Here is a 20,573-nt window from a genome sequence, read left to right on the forward strand (position 1 = left end):
CCAGGTGAGGCGATGCCTCGCCCTGCTTCAGCTCTCGCTGGTCAGGCTGCAGCAGCTGACCAGCACCGATTGTCCGGCACTCCCTAGTGAGATGACCCCAGTACCTCAGTTGAAAATGCAGAAATCACTGGTCTTCTGTGTCGCTCGCGCTGGGAGTTGGAGACTGGAGCTGTTCCTATTCGGCCATCTTGCTCCGCCCCCCGAACAGATACTTTCAAAAGAAGACATATATGTGGCTAACAAGCATATGAAAACAAAATTCACATTGTTAATTATTAGAAAAATGCAGAGATACCATCTCATCCAGTCAGAATGCCTATTGTTAAAAAGTCAGTAAGAGATGTTGGCTAGGTTGCAGAGAAAAAGGAATGCTTATAAGTTGTGGGAATCAGGAGGTCGGGGAGACCACTGGGTGGAACAGGAAGATTTTATTTAGGTGGCCACCAGCCCAGCAGATAAACATCCAAAGGCTGAGCCCTGAACAAAGACAGGGCTTGACTTTTATACATGCATCCGGCAGGGGTGAGTCAGGTTTTTGGTGCAAAACCTGTAGGCGGGAAAGCAGTCTTACAGAAGCAGAACAAAGGCAGTTAATCATACTGTGACAGGTTTTACAACAGGCTTTGCAACATGAGCGTACCTTACTTAAACATGTCTTGTGACCTTGCCATGCTACAGAAAGAAAAACAGGAACTTACAAAATCTTTAGAATTGCAGAAATAGTTACAAAAATAGTTGTGAGAGCAGAACAAAGAATAGGGTATGGGGAAAGAATTTCAAAGGGGGAAACTGATAAGGAGAACTTCTTTTTCTCATCCCTGCTCCTGGAGCCCATTCTTTCGGGGCCCCTGTCTGGCCTTGCAGATAATGTTATCATAGCTCCAGCAGGACTTTGGAGTGAGTCAGACTGGTCAGGGAAGGACTTGTTTTCCCTTTACTTGTTTTTCCTTTTATATTTCCTGCTTCATTCTCCCCTTTGATACTTTTTATAAGTAAGGTTTAATAGAAAGCATCACTATCTTCATTTAGTTCTTCAAGAGGAAGTACCTCTTTTCTTGGCAGGGGTTGATACTTAGGGCCATTAGTCATGTGGTAGTCTGTCTGTCCACAAGAGCCTCGATGGCTGTTTGAATATTTTTGACAACGAGGGGTAAGAGACAAGGGAGTACAAGGCAGACTCCCAATATGGCTAGAACTACTCATACTAAGGTTTTAAATCCTCCAACGGATGAGAACCAACCTCTGAAGAGGGAATCTGGAGACTATCCTTTCCAAGACTGAACTGGGATGTGGGCTAACTTTTGGATTTTTGCAGTTATTTCTTCGATGACCTTTCCATTGTCATCAATTTCCAGGCAGCAGTTAGTTAGGTTGAACTTTCCGCATACTCCCTCTTCCTGGGCTAGGAGGTAGTCTAAGGCCAGTCTATTTTGATAAACAGCATTTCTCATTTTTGTGGCTTGCTGGGCAAGCAGATTCAAGGCCCCTGCAGTTTCATTGGTAATGATTTCTAGTACTGCCTGCAATCTTATAATACGGTTGAGCATGTAAATTGGGGTGCGGTATCCCCACATTCCATCTTCTGCCCAGGTGGCTGGGCCATAATATTGAATTATTCTTTCAGGAGGCCATTCATTTTCCTTCCAATCTCCCAGAGTTATGCCTCTTTTGCTTTTCCTTTTAGTTTCATCATAGATGGGGTATCCTAAGACTTCTCCCTGTTTTAGGGGGATTAAGAAGAAGGACGGCCTAATTGTCCCCAGTACACAGGCCCCTGACCATTTAGCTGGCAGTTGTCGATATGCCCGTGGCCCACAGATCCAGTAGAGGCCAGAGGGTGCCTGCCAGGTATTTGGAGCTTCAAGTTGGTACCAAGAATGGTTTAAAGATGGGAAACGAGAGAATGGGCTTGGGTGCGGTGATTCAGAATTATTGCTTTTGCCCCTCCATAAAGTCTTTCCTAGTGTCTCATTGTAATATTGTTGTCCTAGGCAAGTTAACTCTCCTACTGGGTCTGTAAAGGCCTTTCCCCAGCGAGCAATACAGAATTTTCCAATAATGGAGGTTTTTAAGAACCAGATGCTCTGACTTGACAGTGCAGGTTCAAGGGAAGAGGCAGTTAGAGTTAAATTATCTTGGGGCATTAGCTCCCTTGCTTCCCATGGCCATTGGTCTCCCATGTTTGTTCCCCCACAGACATAACATGAAGCGACATGCAGGCTGCTGGCTATGTTTTCAGCCAGTTGGGCGAATAAATTTCTGGCCAAGGGAGGGGCCTCAGGCAATTTCTGGTTAACATGCTCATAGAATGACTCGAAAACTCGGAACTGTTGGGTTGAGCGGGTCCGAGTTTTCTTTACTATATATAGATAGACATAGGCTCCTGGGTCAATTTCTTTACCACTGACTCGTGCCCCTAGTGGTGCTTTTAAACCTGTTGTCCATATGGGCTGATCTGGCTCTAAGATGGTAAGATTTACTGAATTGCAAGTGCTTGTTTTACAATCTGGTTCCAATGATATTTTGGTAAGCATAATTGGCCCCAGTGATTGTTGGCTACTGGACCACGTTGTGCAGTCCCAGCAAGTTGTTACTGGGGAATCGGTGGAACAAGCAGGGGGTGCACACCTATTTTTATGGCAGCTACTATAGTACTCCATGGAACTGAAGATTACGGGAAAGAGTGAGCCCATGGATGCTATCCGGCAAACATCAAAGTATAAGGATACAACACTTTTGCTGGAGGGAAAGACCTTGGTTTGGTTTAGAAGATCCCCTTCCTTTGACCCGACATGAATTTCAAACCAGGTCCCAGGTGAAGACTTAGGGTCATAACACACATAAGGCTGGCCCTTTCCTGGGTCACAGACTGAGTAGGTTGTCTGGTTGTGAGTACAAGTTCCTAGGCAGGTCCCAGCACACTCATAATAAGTGTGATACAACAGGGTTTTAGTCATGATGCTCCCCGACCACGTAGTGTGGGTGCAGTAGAGGCATCCCTCCCAGGGTTCTCCTTTTAACATGGATAAGGGGAGTAGCAAGAACAAAGTGATGAGTAGCATGTTCACACCCAGCATGGACAGAAAGGGCTTTTTCCCAGGGGAGAAGGCTGAGCAGTGACAGCTTAATAGCAAAATAATTAGTATTTCAAGGAAAATTAGTGGACTTCAGATTTCTAACCACGTTTACTTCCCTGATGATGACTCAAGCTTCGGCCGTGCGTAGACTAGTCAGCTTCCGGGGTGACTAGAGCAGGGCTGTTGTCTCCTCAAGCTTCAGCCGTGCGTGGACTGGTCAGCTTCCGGAGTGACCAGAGCAGGGCTGCTGTTGTCTCACTGGCGCCTTGGTCCTGTCGTAGAATCAGCTGGGTTGTATGGTCTAGGTCCTGTCGGCTGGTCCACTTGTCTTGGGCTGCTAGTTTCAGCTGACTGGATGGATGGATCCAAGGCACAATTCCTGCAACTTTAACAACAGTGGCAATAGACAAGATTACAGTATGGAGACCATCCCATATGGGTCCCAGAGTGGTTGGGTTTTATTTTTTGACCCAAAGAGAGTCCCCGGGTTTAAAGGGGTATACTGGATCTATCAGGCTATGGGCATTCTTTCCTGGACCCAGCTATGGACACTTTGCATGGGTATCCCCAAAGCCTGCATTTGCCTCCTTAAAGTTAATTCCCCTAGTTCACGGAGATTACCCTTAATTTGACTTATGATTGGGGGTGGCTGGCCAAACAGTATTTCATAGGGCAAATACCCAGCTTGTTTGGTGGTGGTGCACCTGACTCAAAGGAAGACCATGGGCAGGACTTGATCCCATCTCAGAGGGGTTTCTTGGCAATATTTCTTCAGAAGCTGTTTGAGTGGTCATGCACTCTACTTTTCTTGAGCTCTGAGGCCAGTAGGTTGTGTGTAATTTCCATTTTATTTATTTATTTATTTATTTATTGAGACAGAGTCTTGCTCTGTGGCCTGGGCTGGAGTGTAGTGGCTGGATATCAGCTCACTGCAAGCTCCGCCTCCCGGGTTTACGCCATTCTCCTGCCTCAGCCTCTGGAGTAGCTGGGACTACAGGCGCCCTCCACCTCGCCCGGCTAGTTTTTTGTATTTTTTAGTAGAGACGGGGTTTCACCGTGTTAGCCAGGATGGTCTCGACCTCCTGACCTCGTGATCTGCCCGTCTCCGCCTCCCAAAGTGCTGGGATTACAGGCTTGAGCCACTGAGCCCGGCGTCCATTTTATTTTTAACAGCCATGTTAGTTCCTGAATTATTTCAGCTAGAAATGCCAGTCTGTTGTCTGACCCTAGAGTCAGGGACAGTCCAAATCTGGGGATGTTTCTTAATAGTATTTTAGTCACTTCTCATGAGTTCTTGCTTCTGGTGGGGAAAGCCTCGGCCCATCCTGAAAAGGTATAGACAAGTACTAACATGTACCGATAGCCTCCTGCCTGGGACAACTCGGTAAAGTCCTTGAGCAGGTTTTCACAGGGCATGGTTCCTATTTCCTGAATTCCTGGGGGCCGAGTGGCCCCTTGTCTTGGGTTGTTCTGGGCACAGGTTAAATATTGTTGACAAACAGCTTGGGTGATGGCAGTGAGTCGCGGCACATAGAAATGGCATCCTAGTAGCATTTCTAGTGCCGTTTTTCCCATATGAGTTCCTTGATGGAATTGCTTTACCAATTTGGGGGCCACCATTTTGGGAATGGCCAATCTCCCATTGGAGAATTTCTACCATTCTCCTTCAGTATATTTTCCAGTTTATTGGACAAAACCGGCCTTCTCATTTGGAGAGTAACTTGGGACCTCCTGGAGGGGAGGCTCTGGGAGGAGGGGCATAGCTAAGGCTTCTTTTTTAAAATGAGGTGTAACCACTGCTGCCCATTTTGTCTCGTTTCCCTTTGTTTCCTTTTGCCTCTGACGTGCCTGCCCTCTAGTGTCCCCTGCAGCGCATAGCTGCTACTTTCTCTGGGACCCATACAGCATCTAAGAGCTGTAGAATTCATTCTTTGTATTTTATTTTTTTTTGCCCCTGGCAGTTAAGAGTCCTCTTTCTTTATATATAGCTCCATGAACATGCAGTGGGGCAAAAGCATATTTGGAATCCATGTAAACATTGACCTTTTTGTCTTCTGCCAGCTGGAGAGCCCTTGTTAGGGCTACTAGCTCTGCCTTCTGGGCTGATGTTCCAGCAGGCAGAGGCTAAGCCTCCACCACTGAGTCTAAGGTCACCACTGCATACCCAGTCCAGCAGACCCCTTCCAGCTTAAAACTGCTTCCATCTGTGAAGTATTCTATATCTGGGTCCTTAAGGTGCTGGTCTGTAAGGTCTCCTCAACTGGAGAACACCTCGTCCACTGTTGCCACACAGTCATGGAAGATGATTCCCGGTTCAACTGGGAGCAGAGTAGCCGGTTTAAGGGTGTTCACTGTTTTCTAAAGTTATGCGGGAATTTTCGCATAGGAGCCCTTGGTATTGAGTCATCCTTGGGTTTGATAACCAATGCTGCCCTGTCTGATCCATTAAAGTTATAAACGAGTGTAGTACCCGGATGGTCAGTTGTTGCCCCAGGGTCAGTTTGTCAGCTTCTTGTGTCAATAGGGAGGTAGCAGCTAGTGCTTTACAGCAAGGAGGCCACCCTAGTGCCACAGAGTCCAAGTGTTTAGATAAGTATCCACTGGGTGATGCCATGATTCTGACTTGAGTCAGGACCCCTATAGCCATTCCCTTTAATTCATGGACATACAGAAAGGCTTAGTTGTATCTGGCAGTCGTAAGGCTGGAGCCTGAGTTAGAGCTTCTTTGATTTGTTTGAACACCTTCTCCTGGTCAGTCTTTCAGAGGAGGGGTTCATTTTCACCCTCCTTTGTGGCTTCATATAAGGGCCTAGCCATAAGTGAGAAATTTGGGATCCAGATATGGCAGAACCCTGCTGCCCCTAAGAATTCCCCTATTTGGTGCCAGGTGGTTGGAGCTGGCAGTGCACAAACAGCTTGCTTTCATTCATGGCCAAGCCGGCATTCCCCTTGGCTTACTATGAAGCCTAAATATTTGACCTTTTCATGGCAAATTTGGGCCTTCTTTTTGGATACTCTATACCTGCTTTCCATAAGAGATGGAGGAGGTCCTGGATTCCCAGATAACAGTCCTCTTGGCTTGGGGCTGCCAAAAGAAGGTCGTCAATGTACTGCAACAAGGCGCAGTTGTCATTTGGTGGGATGTATGCCTTGAGGTCTGAGGCCAGTGCTTCCCCAAAGATTGTGGGAGAATTCTTGAACCCCTGTGGGAATCTAGTCCAGGTGAGCTGTCCCCCCATGCCCATGACTGAATCGTCCCATTAAAATGCATAGATGGGCTAACTGGTGCCAGGCAGAGACAGAAGAAGCATCCTTTAAGTCCAGGACTGTAAACCAGGTGGCAGTTGCTGGAATAAGTCCCATTAAAGTATACAGGTTTGGTATTACTGGGTGTATGGTCACCGTGGCTTGGTTTACAGCATGCAAGTCCTGCACCAGTCTATACTCATCAGACCCTGATCCTGGCAACCGTTTTCATATCAGCAAAAGTGGAGCGTTCCAGGGTGACTGGAATTGGATTATGGTCCCATGGTCATAGAGCCACTTTAAATGCTTATAAACACCCCAAATAGCCTCTTGGGAAAGTGGGTACTGACAAACCCGAACTGGAGTTGCTCCCGGTTTCAATTCTACCACTACCAGTGCCTGATCTACAGCCAGCCCAGGTGAGTTGTCTTCAGCCCATACTCCAGGAATTTGATCAATTAGCCTAAATAATAATTTCTCTTCCTCCTGCGTATAAGGCTGCATTGGTGCCTGTACTTCCTTTGTGTACAGTCTCCATTCCTCAGCCTGCGGGATGGTGAGGGTTAACACCATGCCCTTTGCTTGAGTTAGGCTTAAAGTAATATCTCCTTGTGACCCAAAGGTAATCTGTGTGTGCAACTTTTGGAGTAGGTCTCTTCCTAGTAGGGGCACTGGATAATTGGGGAAATATAGGAATTTATGTTGGACCTCTCATCCTCCGATGACACACCTCCTTGGCTGACAAAACAGCCTCTTCTGTGGGACCCCTGTAACCCCAACAATAGTTGTATGATCTTTAGATAATGGCCCTATGGGCTGGGTCACTACCGAGTGTTCAGCCCCGGTGTCTACATAAAGTTCATTAGCTGGCCCCCTACTTCTAATGTGACCATGGGCTCCTGGGGGCCTAAAGAGAAGGAGCCCAGTCTGGCCTAGTCTTCATATTCTCCAGTTCTTGCCAGCCTGGTCAAGTCGGTATCTGACTCCCTTGGGACACGATAGCCCTTGGCTGGCAGTTTTCCAGTTTTATACTCTGTCATTTTCTTAATTGCCCTCTGGACATTGACCTTTCCAGTGTCCCCTCTTTTTGCACTGTGCACACTGATCCCTACATACTCTTGGCTGACTTTCAGGTCTCTGCCTGACCTGAACCCTTCCATATCTGCGGCCATGTCTGCACCCTCTCACGATACTACTTTCCCTTTCTGTGAGGGTTGCCACTAGCAGATTGGCCTTTTTCTTAAGTCTCAGATCAGCCTCTCTGTGTCTCCTGGTTACGGTTAACGTACATCTTGATGGCCACTTCTAAAAGCTGAGCGGCATTGATGCCCGTGACAACTCTCTAGCTTTTGCAGCTTTCCCCTGATGTCTCTCTGGGCCTACCCTACAAACGCTGTGTTCACCATGTGCTGGTTCTCAGTAGCCTCAGGGTCAAAAGGGGTGTAAAGCTGGAATGCTTTACAGAGTCTCTCATAAAACTGACTAGGACTTTAATTAGTCTCCTGCAGCACTTCCAAGATTTTCCCCATGTTGACTGCCTTTTTCCCACCTTCCTTTAGCCCTTGCAGGAGAGCCTCCTAGTACCTCTGTAGGTACTATAATTGGGCTGCATCATTTGGGTCCCAGTGTGGGTTGGCCTCTGGGAATTGGCCCTGAGCATATGCCTGGACATTAAGTGTGCCTTCTGGTGCACTGTGTTCCAGCCAGCGGAGGGCTGCCTGGCTCACCCTTTGGCGTTCCTCGGTGTTAAAGAGCATCAGGAGGAGCTGTTTGCAATCTGGCCAAGTTGGATTTTGTGTCTGAAAAATGAACTGCATCAGATCTGTGAGGGCTTGGGGCTTCTCCATGTAGGAGGGAGTATGGTGTTTCCAGTTTAGGAGATCAGTGGTTGAAAAAGGCTGGTAAATGAAAGTCAGTTGCCCCCCTTGGACCTGCCCCTGTTCATCATAATAGATAAGTCCCCGTGTTTCACGGAGGAGCATCTGCAACACTCTGGCGTGGCCAGATCAAAGGTGGCCTGCTTGATCATCCTGACTTTCCTTCTTGACCTCCTGGGCGGGGACTCAGATTTCTCCCTTTGAGGTGTAGCCTGGGGTGTGTCACTATCTGAGTCTGGCTGCTCAGGGGCTGCCCTTGGTAAAGGGGAATAGATTGGCACATAGGGAGGAGTGGTTTCTATCTCCTCTAGTGGTTCCTGCAAAACTGGTTTTTCTTGTGGCTTTCCTTTTGTCTCTGCAGCTGACGGTGAAGCTGATTTTTCTTTCACTTTAGGCTCGGCTCGAGCTATAAGCATTTTCCAATAAGATGCCAGGCAGGGCTGCAGCCATGCAGGTCGAGTTTGAACTATATTTAGCCATGAGTCAATATAAGGAAATTGGTATGGATGCCTTGGTTGTCCTCCGACCCCAGTCACCACCTTAAATACACGGCCAATTGTTTCCCTATCTACAGTTCCTTCAGCCGGCCATCCAACATTGAAAGAGGGCTATTCTATTTCACAGAGAGTTCTCAACCTCTGGGGGGTCAACTTGATCTCATAATCCCCCATATAATCTTTCTTAAAGTTCCTTAACATACATTCTAATGGGGTGGGTTTCGACGACTTCCCTCCCATTTCCTCCCAGTTATGGCATAACACACTCACCCATCCTTTCGCTTCCGACTGATTAGACCGTGTCCCTCGTGGAAGTATTTCAGACACCACTTAGCTTTTATGGAGGGTTTGTATAAGTCCTGAACCCGGACCACCACAATCTATAAATTGTGGGGCACCTCCCTAAGCCATATGCCGTAGCCCCGGAGGATGTTTGCCACGAGTCCTAGTCAGTTCCATACCTCGCTCAGATCGTACAGTCTATGCTAAGAGACCTGCAGCTCCACACACGTCACTCACCACACTGGTTCCTTTTGGAACCGTCTCTTTCACATGCATTCACACACCTCCCCATTTCCAGTTTCCTTTCTTAACCAACTTAGCGAGCCACTCTCACGTCCTGGGTCAATTGGGGTGTAGGTTTCTTCCAACTTTGCAAGCCCCTCTCATGTCCTGAGTCGGATTACTAGATACATCCCAGGAGGTGATCAGGCTCCTCTTCCGTCCTTATGGGATGGGTGCTGCCTTGGGCTCAAACCTTACCGCAGTCCTGTAGTGTGCAGTCCTGGAATCGTCCTGTAGCCCCTTAGGTTCCACTGCACTGTCAGGGAGGGGCTCCAGGTCATGGGAGAGCTGATCTCCCCTCTGGGTTGAAGGTCTCCCAATGGTGCCTAGGGTCATGGGTCTCCCCCAGCCCGGGGCTCCAGTCCCACAGGCAAAGGAGACAGTAAACCTGTAGTCTCCCCTCCTGGCTGGCTCGCCAAAATGTTGCGGGAATCAGGAGGCTGGAGAGACCACTGGGTGGAACAGGAGGATTTTATTTAGGTGGTCACCGGCCCAGCAGATGAACATCCAAAGGCTGAGCCCTGAACAGAGACAGGTCTTGACTTTTATACATGCAACCAACAGGGGCGGGTCAGGTTTTTGGTGTGAAACCTTTGAGGCAGGAAAGCAGTCTTACAGAAGCAGAGCAAAAGCAGTTAATCATACTGTGACAGGCTTTGCAACATGACCCTATCTTACTTAAACATGTCTTGTGACCTTGCCATGCTACAGAAAGAAAAACAGGAACTTACGAAATCTTTTCAAACTTGCAGAAATAGTTACAAAAATAGTTGTGAGAGCAGAACAAAGAATAATGGTATGGGGAAAGAATTTCAAAGGGGGAAACTGATAAGGAGAACTTCTTTTTCTCATCCCTGCTCCTGGAGCCCATTCTTTTGGGGTACCCGTCTGGCCTTGCAGATAATGTTATCATAGCTCCAGCAGGACTTTGGAGTGAGTCAGACTGGTCAGGGAAGGACTTATTTTCCCTTTACTTGTTTTTCCTTTTATATTTCCTGCCTTATATACACTGCCTGTAGTAGTGTAACTTAATTCAACCATTGTGAAAAGAATTGTGGGAATTACAGAATTAAAAATAGAATTACCATTTGACCCAGCCACCTCATAATTGGGTTTATACCCAAAGAAATATAAATTATTCTATCATAAAGACACAAACACAAGCATGTTCACTGCAGCACTACTCACAATAGCAAAGACATGAAATCAGCATGAATACCTATCAATGGTAGACTGGATAAAGAAAGTATGATATGGCACGGTGGCTCATGCCTGTAACCACAGCACTTTCTTTTTTTTTTTTGAGATGGAGTCTTGCTCTGTCGCCCAGGCTGGGAGTGCAGTGGCGCCATCTCTGCTCACTGCAAGCTCCACCTCCTGGGTTCATGCCATTCTTCTGCCTCAGCCTCCCGAGTAGCTGGGACTACAGGCGCCAGCCACCACACCCAGCTATTTTTTTGTAATTTTAGTAGAGATGGGGTTTCATTGTGTTAGCCAGGATGTCCTCGATCTCCTGACCTCATGATCCGCCTGCCTCGGCCTCCCAAAGTGCTTGGATTACAGGCATGAGCCATTGCACCTGGCCAATCACAGCACTTTCACAGGCCAAGGTATGTAGATTGCCTAAGGTTATAAGTTTGAAACCAGCCTGGGCAATGTGGCAAAACCACATCTTTACAAAAGTACAAAACAAAATTAGCCAGGCATAATGGTATGTACCTGCAGTCCCAGCAACTTGGGGGGCTGAGGTTGAAGGACTGTTTGTGCCACAGAGATTGAGGCTGCAGTGAGCCAAGATCACATCACTGCACTTCAGCACCCTGTCTCCAAAAATGAATAAAATAAAATATTTAATAAAAACAAAATATAGTACATAAATATAATGAATACTGTGTGGGCATAAAAAAGGATTGTGTCCTTTGCAGAAACATGGAAAGAGTTGGAGACCATTATCCTTAGAAAACTAATGCAGAAACAGAAGACCAAATGCATATTCTCATTTCTAAGTAAGAGCTAAATAAGAACACATGGACACAAAGAGAGAAAAACAGTCACTGAAGCCTAGTTTAGGGTGGAGGGTGAAAGGACAAAAAGGATCAAAGAATACCCATTTGGTGCTATGCTTAGTACCTCAGTGACAAAATAATCTGCATGCCAAACCCCCTGTGACACAATTTCACCTACATAACAAACCTGCATATGTACCCCTGAACCAAAAATAAAAAATTCATGGGTAGGGGATAGCGTAATGTACGTGTAAGGACTGGTTTGTGCTACAGATAGTGGCCCAGATGGGATTGTCCTCTGATTTATTTGTGTGTTCATGCAAGCAGATGAGATTACGAACAGGTGGTCCAGAACCCTAGATTGGTAGAGAAAACAGGTTGCTGCTGCAGATTCAGTGCCTGGGAATAGGAATATGTCAGAAGACTTGTAGACACTTTTGTGGGGTTTTGGCAAGAAACACTAGGATGAAAAATGCTGTAGTAAAATTCCTGAGGGTGGTGCCTAGTACTGGGAGGAGTGTGGACACATCAATGTCTAGTGGGTGTATTTGTGAGTGGGTGGAAATCCTGAGGTGGCAGCGGTGGGAAAAGGGGGTCTGTTATAAGAGCTCCTTTCCTTTCCTCTAAGTTTTTAGTCCTCTCTCACAGTGGCAGGAGACCTCAAATCCCAGGACAATGGGCAGTGTGACAGCCTCTGTACAGGACAGCAGAGTCTCTCATTCCCAGACACCCAGAGTTCCATTCCAGGCCAGGTTTCTGAGATGTCTTCTGGCACCAAAATTGTAACGTTTGCTGAACACCAAGCAATTCTTCAAAATCAACACGTTGTCTAAAATTGGAATTTTGGCCCCACTCAAGAGTCAGCACAGACCCTGATCCAGGGCTCAATCCCACAACACTGTCCTCACTGCAGATGCCAGTCACAAACCCTATGGGCCTATCTATGCTTTTGAGATACTGCTTAAAAATTCAGGACTCCCATAAATCTCTCAAGGTCAATAATTTTATAGAGCTACTCACAGAACTCAGCAAAACAGTGTAGTTATGTTTACCCATTTATTATATACAAAATACAACCCAGAAAACTCAAGTGGAATAAATGTATAGGACAAAGAAAAGACGGGAAAGATGAAGCACATAGATAATCCTGGCAAACAGTGTTAATAAAATTCTCTATTCTTTGTGTTCTCCAGGAACAGTTTATGGAAAGAAACATCCTTTCACTGTCACTTAGACGGTGCTCTCTTGTCCGATCTATCACATAACTAGACACTGACTCTGCACATTTTCTTCTTTGTTGTATCAAAAAATTAGCAAAATTTGTCTTCAATGGTCAAAATAAAATGCTTTTTTATTTGTTTTTTGAGATGGAGTCTCACTCTGTCACCCAGACTGGAGCATAGTGGCACGATCTTGGGTCACTGCAACCTCTGCCTCTAAGATTCAAGCAATTCTCCTGCCTCAACCTCCAGAGTAGGTGGGATAACAGGCACATGTAACCATGCCTGGCTAATTTTTATATATTTTTTTAGTAGAGACGGGGTTTTGTCATGGTGGCCAGGCTGGTCTCAAACTCCTGACCTCAAGTGATCCACCCACCTTGGCCTCCCAAAGTGCTGGGATTACAGGTGTGAACCACCGCACCCAGCCTAAAATACTTCTTAATCAAACTTTACTTAAGTTTATCTCCTTTCCACAGGCTCCTGAACTTTGAGCTACCCTCAGTCTGAGCCAACATACAACCCCATTTTATGTTCCTCCTAAAAACTTGCTGACTTCATGGTAAAACAATTTCTGATCTAAAATCTGATTTTTTTTCGTCCTCCATTTGCTATTCCCCTCTGACCTTCTAATCTTTTTCGCTCCTCTCTAAGAAAGAAAGCCTCTATCTGTTTAAACTTTGCAATCCTTAAAGCTCTTATAGTTGGTACTTCCTTCTGTTGCAACATTCTTTTAGAATTCAATTTTTTCTTTTACATAAACCTAATTTAGCTCTATTTTACAAAGTGTAGAAACTGCCTCCAAACAGCAACAATTTCATCTTCAGTAAGACCCTCCCAATCCCATTCTATCTTAATGTTAACTGCATATGCCTGTGGGTCCCCAGCTTTCCAGGGCTCTGTAGCTTCTCTCAGTATAAAGGCTTCTTCCATGACTGGGGTCAGCAGGCTGGGACATCTGCAGGGAAGGTTTCCTGGAAAGAACGAACTGGGCCTTTAATAACCTCCCTCCCCAGCTGGGGGCAGGGGCTCATACCTGTAATCTTAGAATTTTGGGAGACCAAGGATTACCTGAGGTCAGAAGTTCGAGACCAGCCTGGATAACATGGTGAACCCTCGTCTCTACTAAAAATACAAAAATTAGCTGGGTGTGGTGGCACCTGCCTGTAATCCCAGCTACCTGGGAGGCTGAGGCAAGAGAATTGCTGGAACCGGGAGGTAGAGGCTGCAGTGATCCAAGATCTCACCACTGCACTCCAGCCTGGGCAACAGAACAAGGCTCTGTCAAGAAAAAAAAAAGAAAGAAAGAAAAAGAAAAAGAAAGAAAGAAAGAACCTCCTCCCTTTTGCAGGCTCAATATTAGCATTAGCTTGGGGTCACTGGGCACAAGCTTTAATTTCCATGTCAGAATTATTCACTTGGTTTTGAAACTGAAAATTCAGAAAATTACTCAAACACAGTGTTTATATAAGGGAAGGAAATTTTAAGGTACTTACATTTCATACCTCAATAAGAAATACAAAAGCATTTCTTCCTTTAAGACAACATATTATTTTATTATTTCATCAAAATCATGTAGTAAACAATTAGTTATATGGGAGCACTTCTAGGAGATACCAAGTTTCATCTCATAAAATTTAGCATTAACATCACATATCAAGATGATAGGGTATAGAACAGAGGTATTCACTGTAACAAATGTATCCTGCAAAAAGAGGAACTGATGTTTTCATGAATATATTCATTTTCTATAGCCAAAACGGAAGAGAGATTTTCCCTATTCTTCTCCTTCATAGCACTCTAAAAATTAAGCCTTGGAATTCTGTTGGACGTCACCTAGTCATTAAAGAAACACACCTGGCTGGGCGCTGTAGCTCGCACCTGTAACCCCAGCACTTTGGGAGGCCAAGGCGGAGAGATCAGGCAGATCACCTGAGGTTGGGAGTTCAAGACCAGCCTGACCAACATGGAAAACCCTATCTCCACTAAACATACAAAAAATGAGTTGGTGCATGGTGGCGCATGCCTGTAATCCCAGCTGCTTAGGAGGCTGAGGTAGGAGAATCACTTGAACCCGGAAGGCAGAGGTTTCAGTGAGCTGATATTGAGCCACTGCACTCCAGCCTGGGCAACAAGAGCAAAACTCCATCTCAAAACAAAACAAAACAAAACAAAAACAAAAACGAAAATACACACCTGAGAAAATTTCTAAACTTGGTGTGGGAAAGAAAAGGTAAATGAGTTTTGTTTTGTTTTGAGACAGAGTCTTCCTTAAATGAGTATTCTTAAGAAATGGAATATAGGATTAGATACTGATTTTCTTCTGAGCCCCACCTCTTTTATGCCCTTTGTAAGGACTTATCTTTTAAGTCCTACTAATAAAATGCAAGTTACAGTTAACCCAGGGACCAGTGGTGCTCATTAAAAAATAGATGTGTCTGACTCATGTGTCAAGGCAGGCCACCCAATCACTTGAGAGATTCTCCCACCCTCATCCTGCTCACTTAAGTGCTCAGTGACCACCCTCTCTGGAGACACTGCACTAGGCCCCAGTGAGTGCCCCAAGGTGCATTTCACTTTGCAAGTTGTTGCACCATCTCACTGGAGCCAGGTTTGATTTTGTTTTTTGTTTTGTTTTGTTTTGTTTTTGTCTTTTGGGATACTATTTTCTCTTTCAGAATTCTTGGAGAATCCAGGTGGCAGTAATTATTTGTGTTTTTCCCTCAATACCAACATCTGATTGGCTGACCAGCAATGTGTCTCGAGAAATGGAAGCCGGGTTGGTTTGAAGACAATCTTAACTTCTCAAAGGGTTTCCTTTTCAAAGGAAGAGTATCCCAGGAGACTCCTCTCGGCCTCAGGGCATCCACCTGATCCCTTGAGAGGCTATACTCCAACTTCAGGCTGTCCTATGTCTCCCATTCCCAGATACTCGGAGTTTCATTTCAGGCCAGGAGCTGAAATTTACTAGACATTCTAGCATACATAGCCACAGCGGATATCTTGATTTATCCCCAGACAGTACTGAAACCCAGAACCAGGGAAAAAACTGAAGGGTGGCTGAGGACACATTACCTTATAAAGTTTCCAAAGGGAAACCTTGACCCAAAAATATTCTGATAAGGTTTCTGTGCCTAGAGGCAATAAAAGGAAAGGAGGCACAGAACAGTGTTTACAATACAGTGTCAGGGGATTATTCTTTGTTTTCTTCTCTTGGGAAATATTTACAAACAGAAAACAAATCTTCTTAAAAATGCCATCCAATGCTTTGTCAAAAAATGATGAAAATATGGTACTAAAATGTACACTAAAGTGTACATTAAAGGACAAATAGTTGATAATGTGAATTAGGGAGGAGAAATTGGCATTTGGGAATGTCAGACGGAACTAGAAATTTAGTATTTTACTGCAAGCCAGAGTTAGGTTGGAGGAATGGGAAATGGGGAGGAGTCTTGAGACCCTGCTTGAGAAAGAAGTGAAAAATGCAGGGGAAAATCAGTCCCCTGTGGAGTGTGAAAATAATTAAATGGCAGGCAATTAGACTGAGGTGGCTCCAGTCCTAGGGTTGCTACTTTCAAAAAAATTTAACTCGAATGCTTTTTTTCTAAATTATTACATTGGGGGAAAATAAAATTCAGACTTAACCAACTGTAAACTGCCAATTAACCTCTCATTACATGACCAGGAAATTTCCACCTTGATCGTACAAATTAAGAAACTACATAACTCTACCTAACCAATTATTAAATTTGCTTTCCTTTATCATGAACCTTATAAAAGTGTTTTCTTCAAGCCCCTTCCATAAACCACAAACTACAAAACATAGCTTGGTGCTCTCCAATTCTTGAATTACTCTTTAATTAAATTCTTTAATATTTTTGCGGTGACTTCCACAAATTTTAATAGAAAAAAAGGGGGACTGGGAACCCCGCGGACCAAAGCTCTTCCCATTCATGAACTCCGTACCCCGAGTCAGTATTCTCCCCTGACGACCGCCCCGTGGTCCCTGCACAATAATCGGGGAGAGATGCGGCAGTGAGGGCAGAGCTGTCCAGAGAGGACTCCAGGCCAGGGCACAGTCACTCCGCAGGGAGGAGACAGGATGCCCGGGGTCCCTGCTGCCAGCCCAGCCGCCATCCTATGGCTGAAGGGGACTGACGGCCGAGCTGCGGCAAGAAGAACTCTGGGCCGCGGATTTTGGAGCCAAATGCGGGGAGGCCAGAGTCCCGCCACAGCCACTTCCCACCAGTTCCAACCAGCCCCGCCCCCTCTCTCGGGATGTCGGACCCGGCACTCTCACCATTTTTAGGCTTCCAGGGGGTCCTGGGGTCTTAGCTGTGCATCTCCCAATACCTGCAGGTAACGGGGCCACAGAGGCTGGGCCTCTGGGAGCAGAAGACACACAGCAGCGAAGACTAGAACAGAAGCTCCGGCTGCAGCCAGAGACAAAGGCCCCGCCAAACCCGGAAGCCGTCCTGTCTGCTCTTGCTGCCTGCCTGATTGGACCGGTCCCAGCCCAGCGTCCCTGATTGGATAATGCCTAGGGCCCCACCCCCTCAGGCCCTGATTGACAGAAGATGTGCTCAGATGCTGGGCTGAATGTAGAGTGAAACCTAAGCCTTTTCAGGCAGAGCTTCCTCCCTAAGCTGACCCAGGCCCTCCCCAGACGGCATTTGCCCTGTAAGGCAACTCTCTGAAATAAAATGTGAGCCCTATGTGAATTCCAAATTTTCTACTAGTTAAGAATAAAGAAGAAACAGGTGAAATTCATTCTAACCATATAACCCAATATATTGAAAATATTATTTCAGTGTATGAGCAATATGTAATTATTAATGTACTGTACATATTCTTGGAACTAAATCTTTAAATCTAACTCTGTATTTTACCTTTGTAGCACATCGCAGTTCAGACCAGCCATATTCCAAGCATCCTGTAGCCACACATGGCCAGTAGCCACCACATTGAAGTGCAGCTCTGACGTCAGGGGGTTGAAGGGCCTGAACATCCCTTTTCTGCCAAAGGTGAGGCAAGAGCCTCTCCCTACCAACATCTCTCTTCAGTTCCAAGAATAAAACAGATACTGGCCATAAAAAGAGCAGAGGACAGCAGGAATAAAATTACCTCAGGTACTGAGGTTACAAGCACTGCTGGCCACCAGTTGCTCACCTTTCTTCAAGAGATTAGACAGTGAACAAAGAATGATGAGGTCACAGGAGAAGAAAACTCTATGTCTTTAGATCTGTACATAGTATAGACCTCCAATGTTTAGAAACAGAGAAAATAGAAAAAGGCAAACTCATTTTGCTGTTTGGCCTTGGCCCTAATGGTCAGGCTGTGGTTTTTCTGTTTTCTCCTGTTGTATGTGGTGCTGTGTGAGTATAACCACCAATCACATGTATATATGTCCACGTGTATTTCTGCATTTTTCAACATTATTTTACAAGACATTCAACTTTAAATCAGGGGAAAAGCTTAATACTTTTAGGGTAACTAAATTAGAAGGTAACTAGTAATCAGTCTGTCATTAAGGCCTGCCATCTTATCTGCACTGGGTGCATGTATTAGTTAGCTGTTACAGTATAACAAACCATCCAAAACTTATTAGCATCATAATTGAGATGGTCAGGCTTTTAGACTGGGCTCAGTGGGACCATTCTTCTAGTCTCAACTGAGCTCCTTCAGACATGTATTATCAGCTGCTTGTTGACTAAGCACCTGTGCTTCTGGGAGTGAGCTTCTGCTTCTGGGGCTGTCAACAGAGGCAACTTGCTTCTCCTCCCCATGGTATCTTGTCTGACTTACATGGGCTTTTTTTCATGGAAATGGCAGCATTTTGAAAGAAAAACAGAAGCATTCAAGAACTTTTGAGCCTACCCCTCAAACTAGCACACTGTCATGTTCACAGGTTTCCACTGCCCCGAGCAAATAAGGCCAGCCAGATCCAGGGACTGGAAAACAGATTCTGGGTCTCAATGGGAACAGCTGTAAAAGCACCTGGCAATGGGCATGGATACAGGAGGAATAAAAAATTGCTACCATTTTTGCAATCAGCATCATTCTGCCTTTTTGTGCATATGTAGTTTATAGAACTGTTCCACATCAAAAAATTGTCCAAAGACCCACAGTGGCTGGGCTGGGACTCAGGATCAACTCTGTGTGACCCTTGAAATCCTGGAGAGAAACACTTCTAAAACAGAAGTCAGATTTCTTTTAGATTTGTGCCCATATAGTACTGCTTATTATTAGAATAATCTTAAAATGGCTGGGCATTGTGGTTCACGCTTGTAATCCCGGCACTTTCGGAGGCCGAGGCAGATGGAACACAAGGTCAGGAGTTCAAGACCAGCCTCACCAACATGGTGAAACCCTGTCTCTACCGAAAATACAAAAAAATTTAGCTGGGCGTGGTGGTGGGTATCTGTAGTCCCAGCTAGTTGGGAGGCTGAGGCAGGAGAACCTCTTGAGCCTGGGAGGCAGAGGTTGCAGTGAGCTGAGATCACGCCACTGCACTCCAGCCTGGGTGACATAATGAGACTCCATCTCAAAATAAATAAATAAATAATCTTAAGGAATTGCAGAAACACATGGTGGTTCACACCTGTAATCCTAGCACTTTGGCAGTCTGAGATGGGAGAATCACTTGCACTCAGGAGCTCAAGTGCAGCCTGGGCAACACAGTAAGATCCTGTCTCCACAACTTTTTTTTTTTTTTAATTAGCCAGGCATGATGAGGCATGCCTGTAGTTCCAGCTCCTCAGATAGCAGAGGTAGGAGTATTACTTGAGCCTAGAAGGTCAAGGCTGCAGTAATCCATGATTGGTTACACCACTGCACTCTAGCCTGGGTTATAGAGTCAGACCCTGTCTCAAAAAAAAAAAAAAAAAAAAAAAAACAAGAAGAAAAAGAAGAAAGAAATTGCAGGAGCATTTGAAAAGGATATAGAATAATTTGGAAAAAATAGCTGAAGGATGGGTTGAGAAAATCAAAGCCAAACCACACATTACTTATTTTTTATCATAGAAAAAAATTGAAAATTAAAAAAAAAACTCTAGAGAAATTAAATGTTACAGAGTTTAATTGAACAAAGAATGATTCACAAATTAGGCAGCCTGTGGAGCCAGAGTAGGCTCAGAGAAACTCCAGCACAGCCACATGGTAAAGAAAGACTAATGAACAGAAAAAGCAAAGTGACATACAGAAAATGAAAGTGAGGTACAGAAACAGCCAGATTTACAGTTTGGGATTTGCCTTATTTGAACATGGTTTGAAGATTTGATATTCTTTTATTGGGAAAATCACAGTGGTTAGTACAGGAATGGGTTACAGTTAGGTTTCAGTTTACTATGTACAGAAAGAATAAAACCTATTGACCAAAATTAAACATGAAAGGGGACAGCTTTGGGCTGCTTTTGGTTATCTTCTCAATTTTGAGAGATAAACCACAACTTTACACATTATATTCTGCCATCATCAAAAATATACTTATTTAGTCTCAAATCTCACTGTGAAATAGCAGAACTGTGAGTTTTATAAAGTGGAAACGAGGACTTGAGGATATTAATTTTTTTAAGAATTACAGTAGGGGGACCTCCTTATGTTAAAATTTGCTTCTTACAGAATAAAAACAAAACCTGGCCTGTTTTAGCATCTACCTATTTTCTTAAATTTTTAGTTTGAGTATGTCATATTTAGCATGAGTGACTCCATTTTGGTTTGGTTTGGTTTGGTTTGGTCTGGTTGGACCTAGTGCATAAGCTCAGTCCAGAATGATAGCCTCCAATAATTTCTTTTAAAAATTCCCCCATTTTGGTTAAGTTTTCACATAGGTCAGAGTGTGACCAAAACGTTGGGCCTTAGTGCCTCTCTCAGTTTCCATTATTTTGGGTTTTTGTCCCTATCATATCATTCATAGGTTATGGTGTCCTCATGGTCACATATGTCTTTGAGTTTTCATCATTCCCATTAAAGAGAGGTCATTTGACATTCTAGAGATGACTGCATGCAAACATTTATAACTTTTGAGAGAATACAGTGCAGTAGGGAGACTACTATTTTGACTGTTGGGAGGATAACATCAAGAGTT

General features: G+C 44.9%; 1 protein-coding gene across 2 annotated transcripts; it reads right to left on the bottom strand.

The window, feature by feature from the left end:
* Positions 1-419: 419 nt before the first annotated feature.
* On the bottom strand, positions 420-16,951 carry ERV3-1 (endogenous retrovirus group 3 member 1, envelope). Of its 2 annotated transcripts, none has more exons than XM_017858755.1 (2): positions 16,788-16,951; positions 420-3,462 (listed from the first exon to the last, which is right to left on the bottom strand). In XM_017858755.1, exon 2 carries the CDS (start codon positions 3,075-3,077, stop codon positions 1,263-1,265), a length of 1,815 nt encoding a protein of 604 aa, XP_017714244.1. In that variant the 5' UTR covers positions 3,078-3,462; positions 16,788-16,951; the 3' UTR covers positions 420-1,262. The 2 variants fall into 2 exon arrangements, with proteins under 2 accessions (XP_017714244.1, XP_017714245.1); XM_017858756.1 differs by lacking the exon at positions 16,788-16,951 and adding an exon at positions 9,460-10,355.
* Positions 16,952-20,573: the final 3,622 nt, after the last annotated feature.

This window comes from Rhinopithecus bieti, unplaced genomic scaffold (genome assembly GCF_001698545.2).
Source record: "Rhinopithecus bieti isolate Rb0 unplaced genomic scaffold, ASM169854v2 scaffold_48678, whole genome shotgun sequence".
Taxonomy (NCBI): domain Eukaryota; kingdom Metazoa; phylum Chordata; class Mammalia; order Primates; family Cercopithecidae; genus Rhinopithecus; species Rhinopithecus bieti.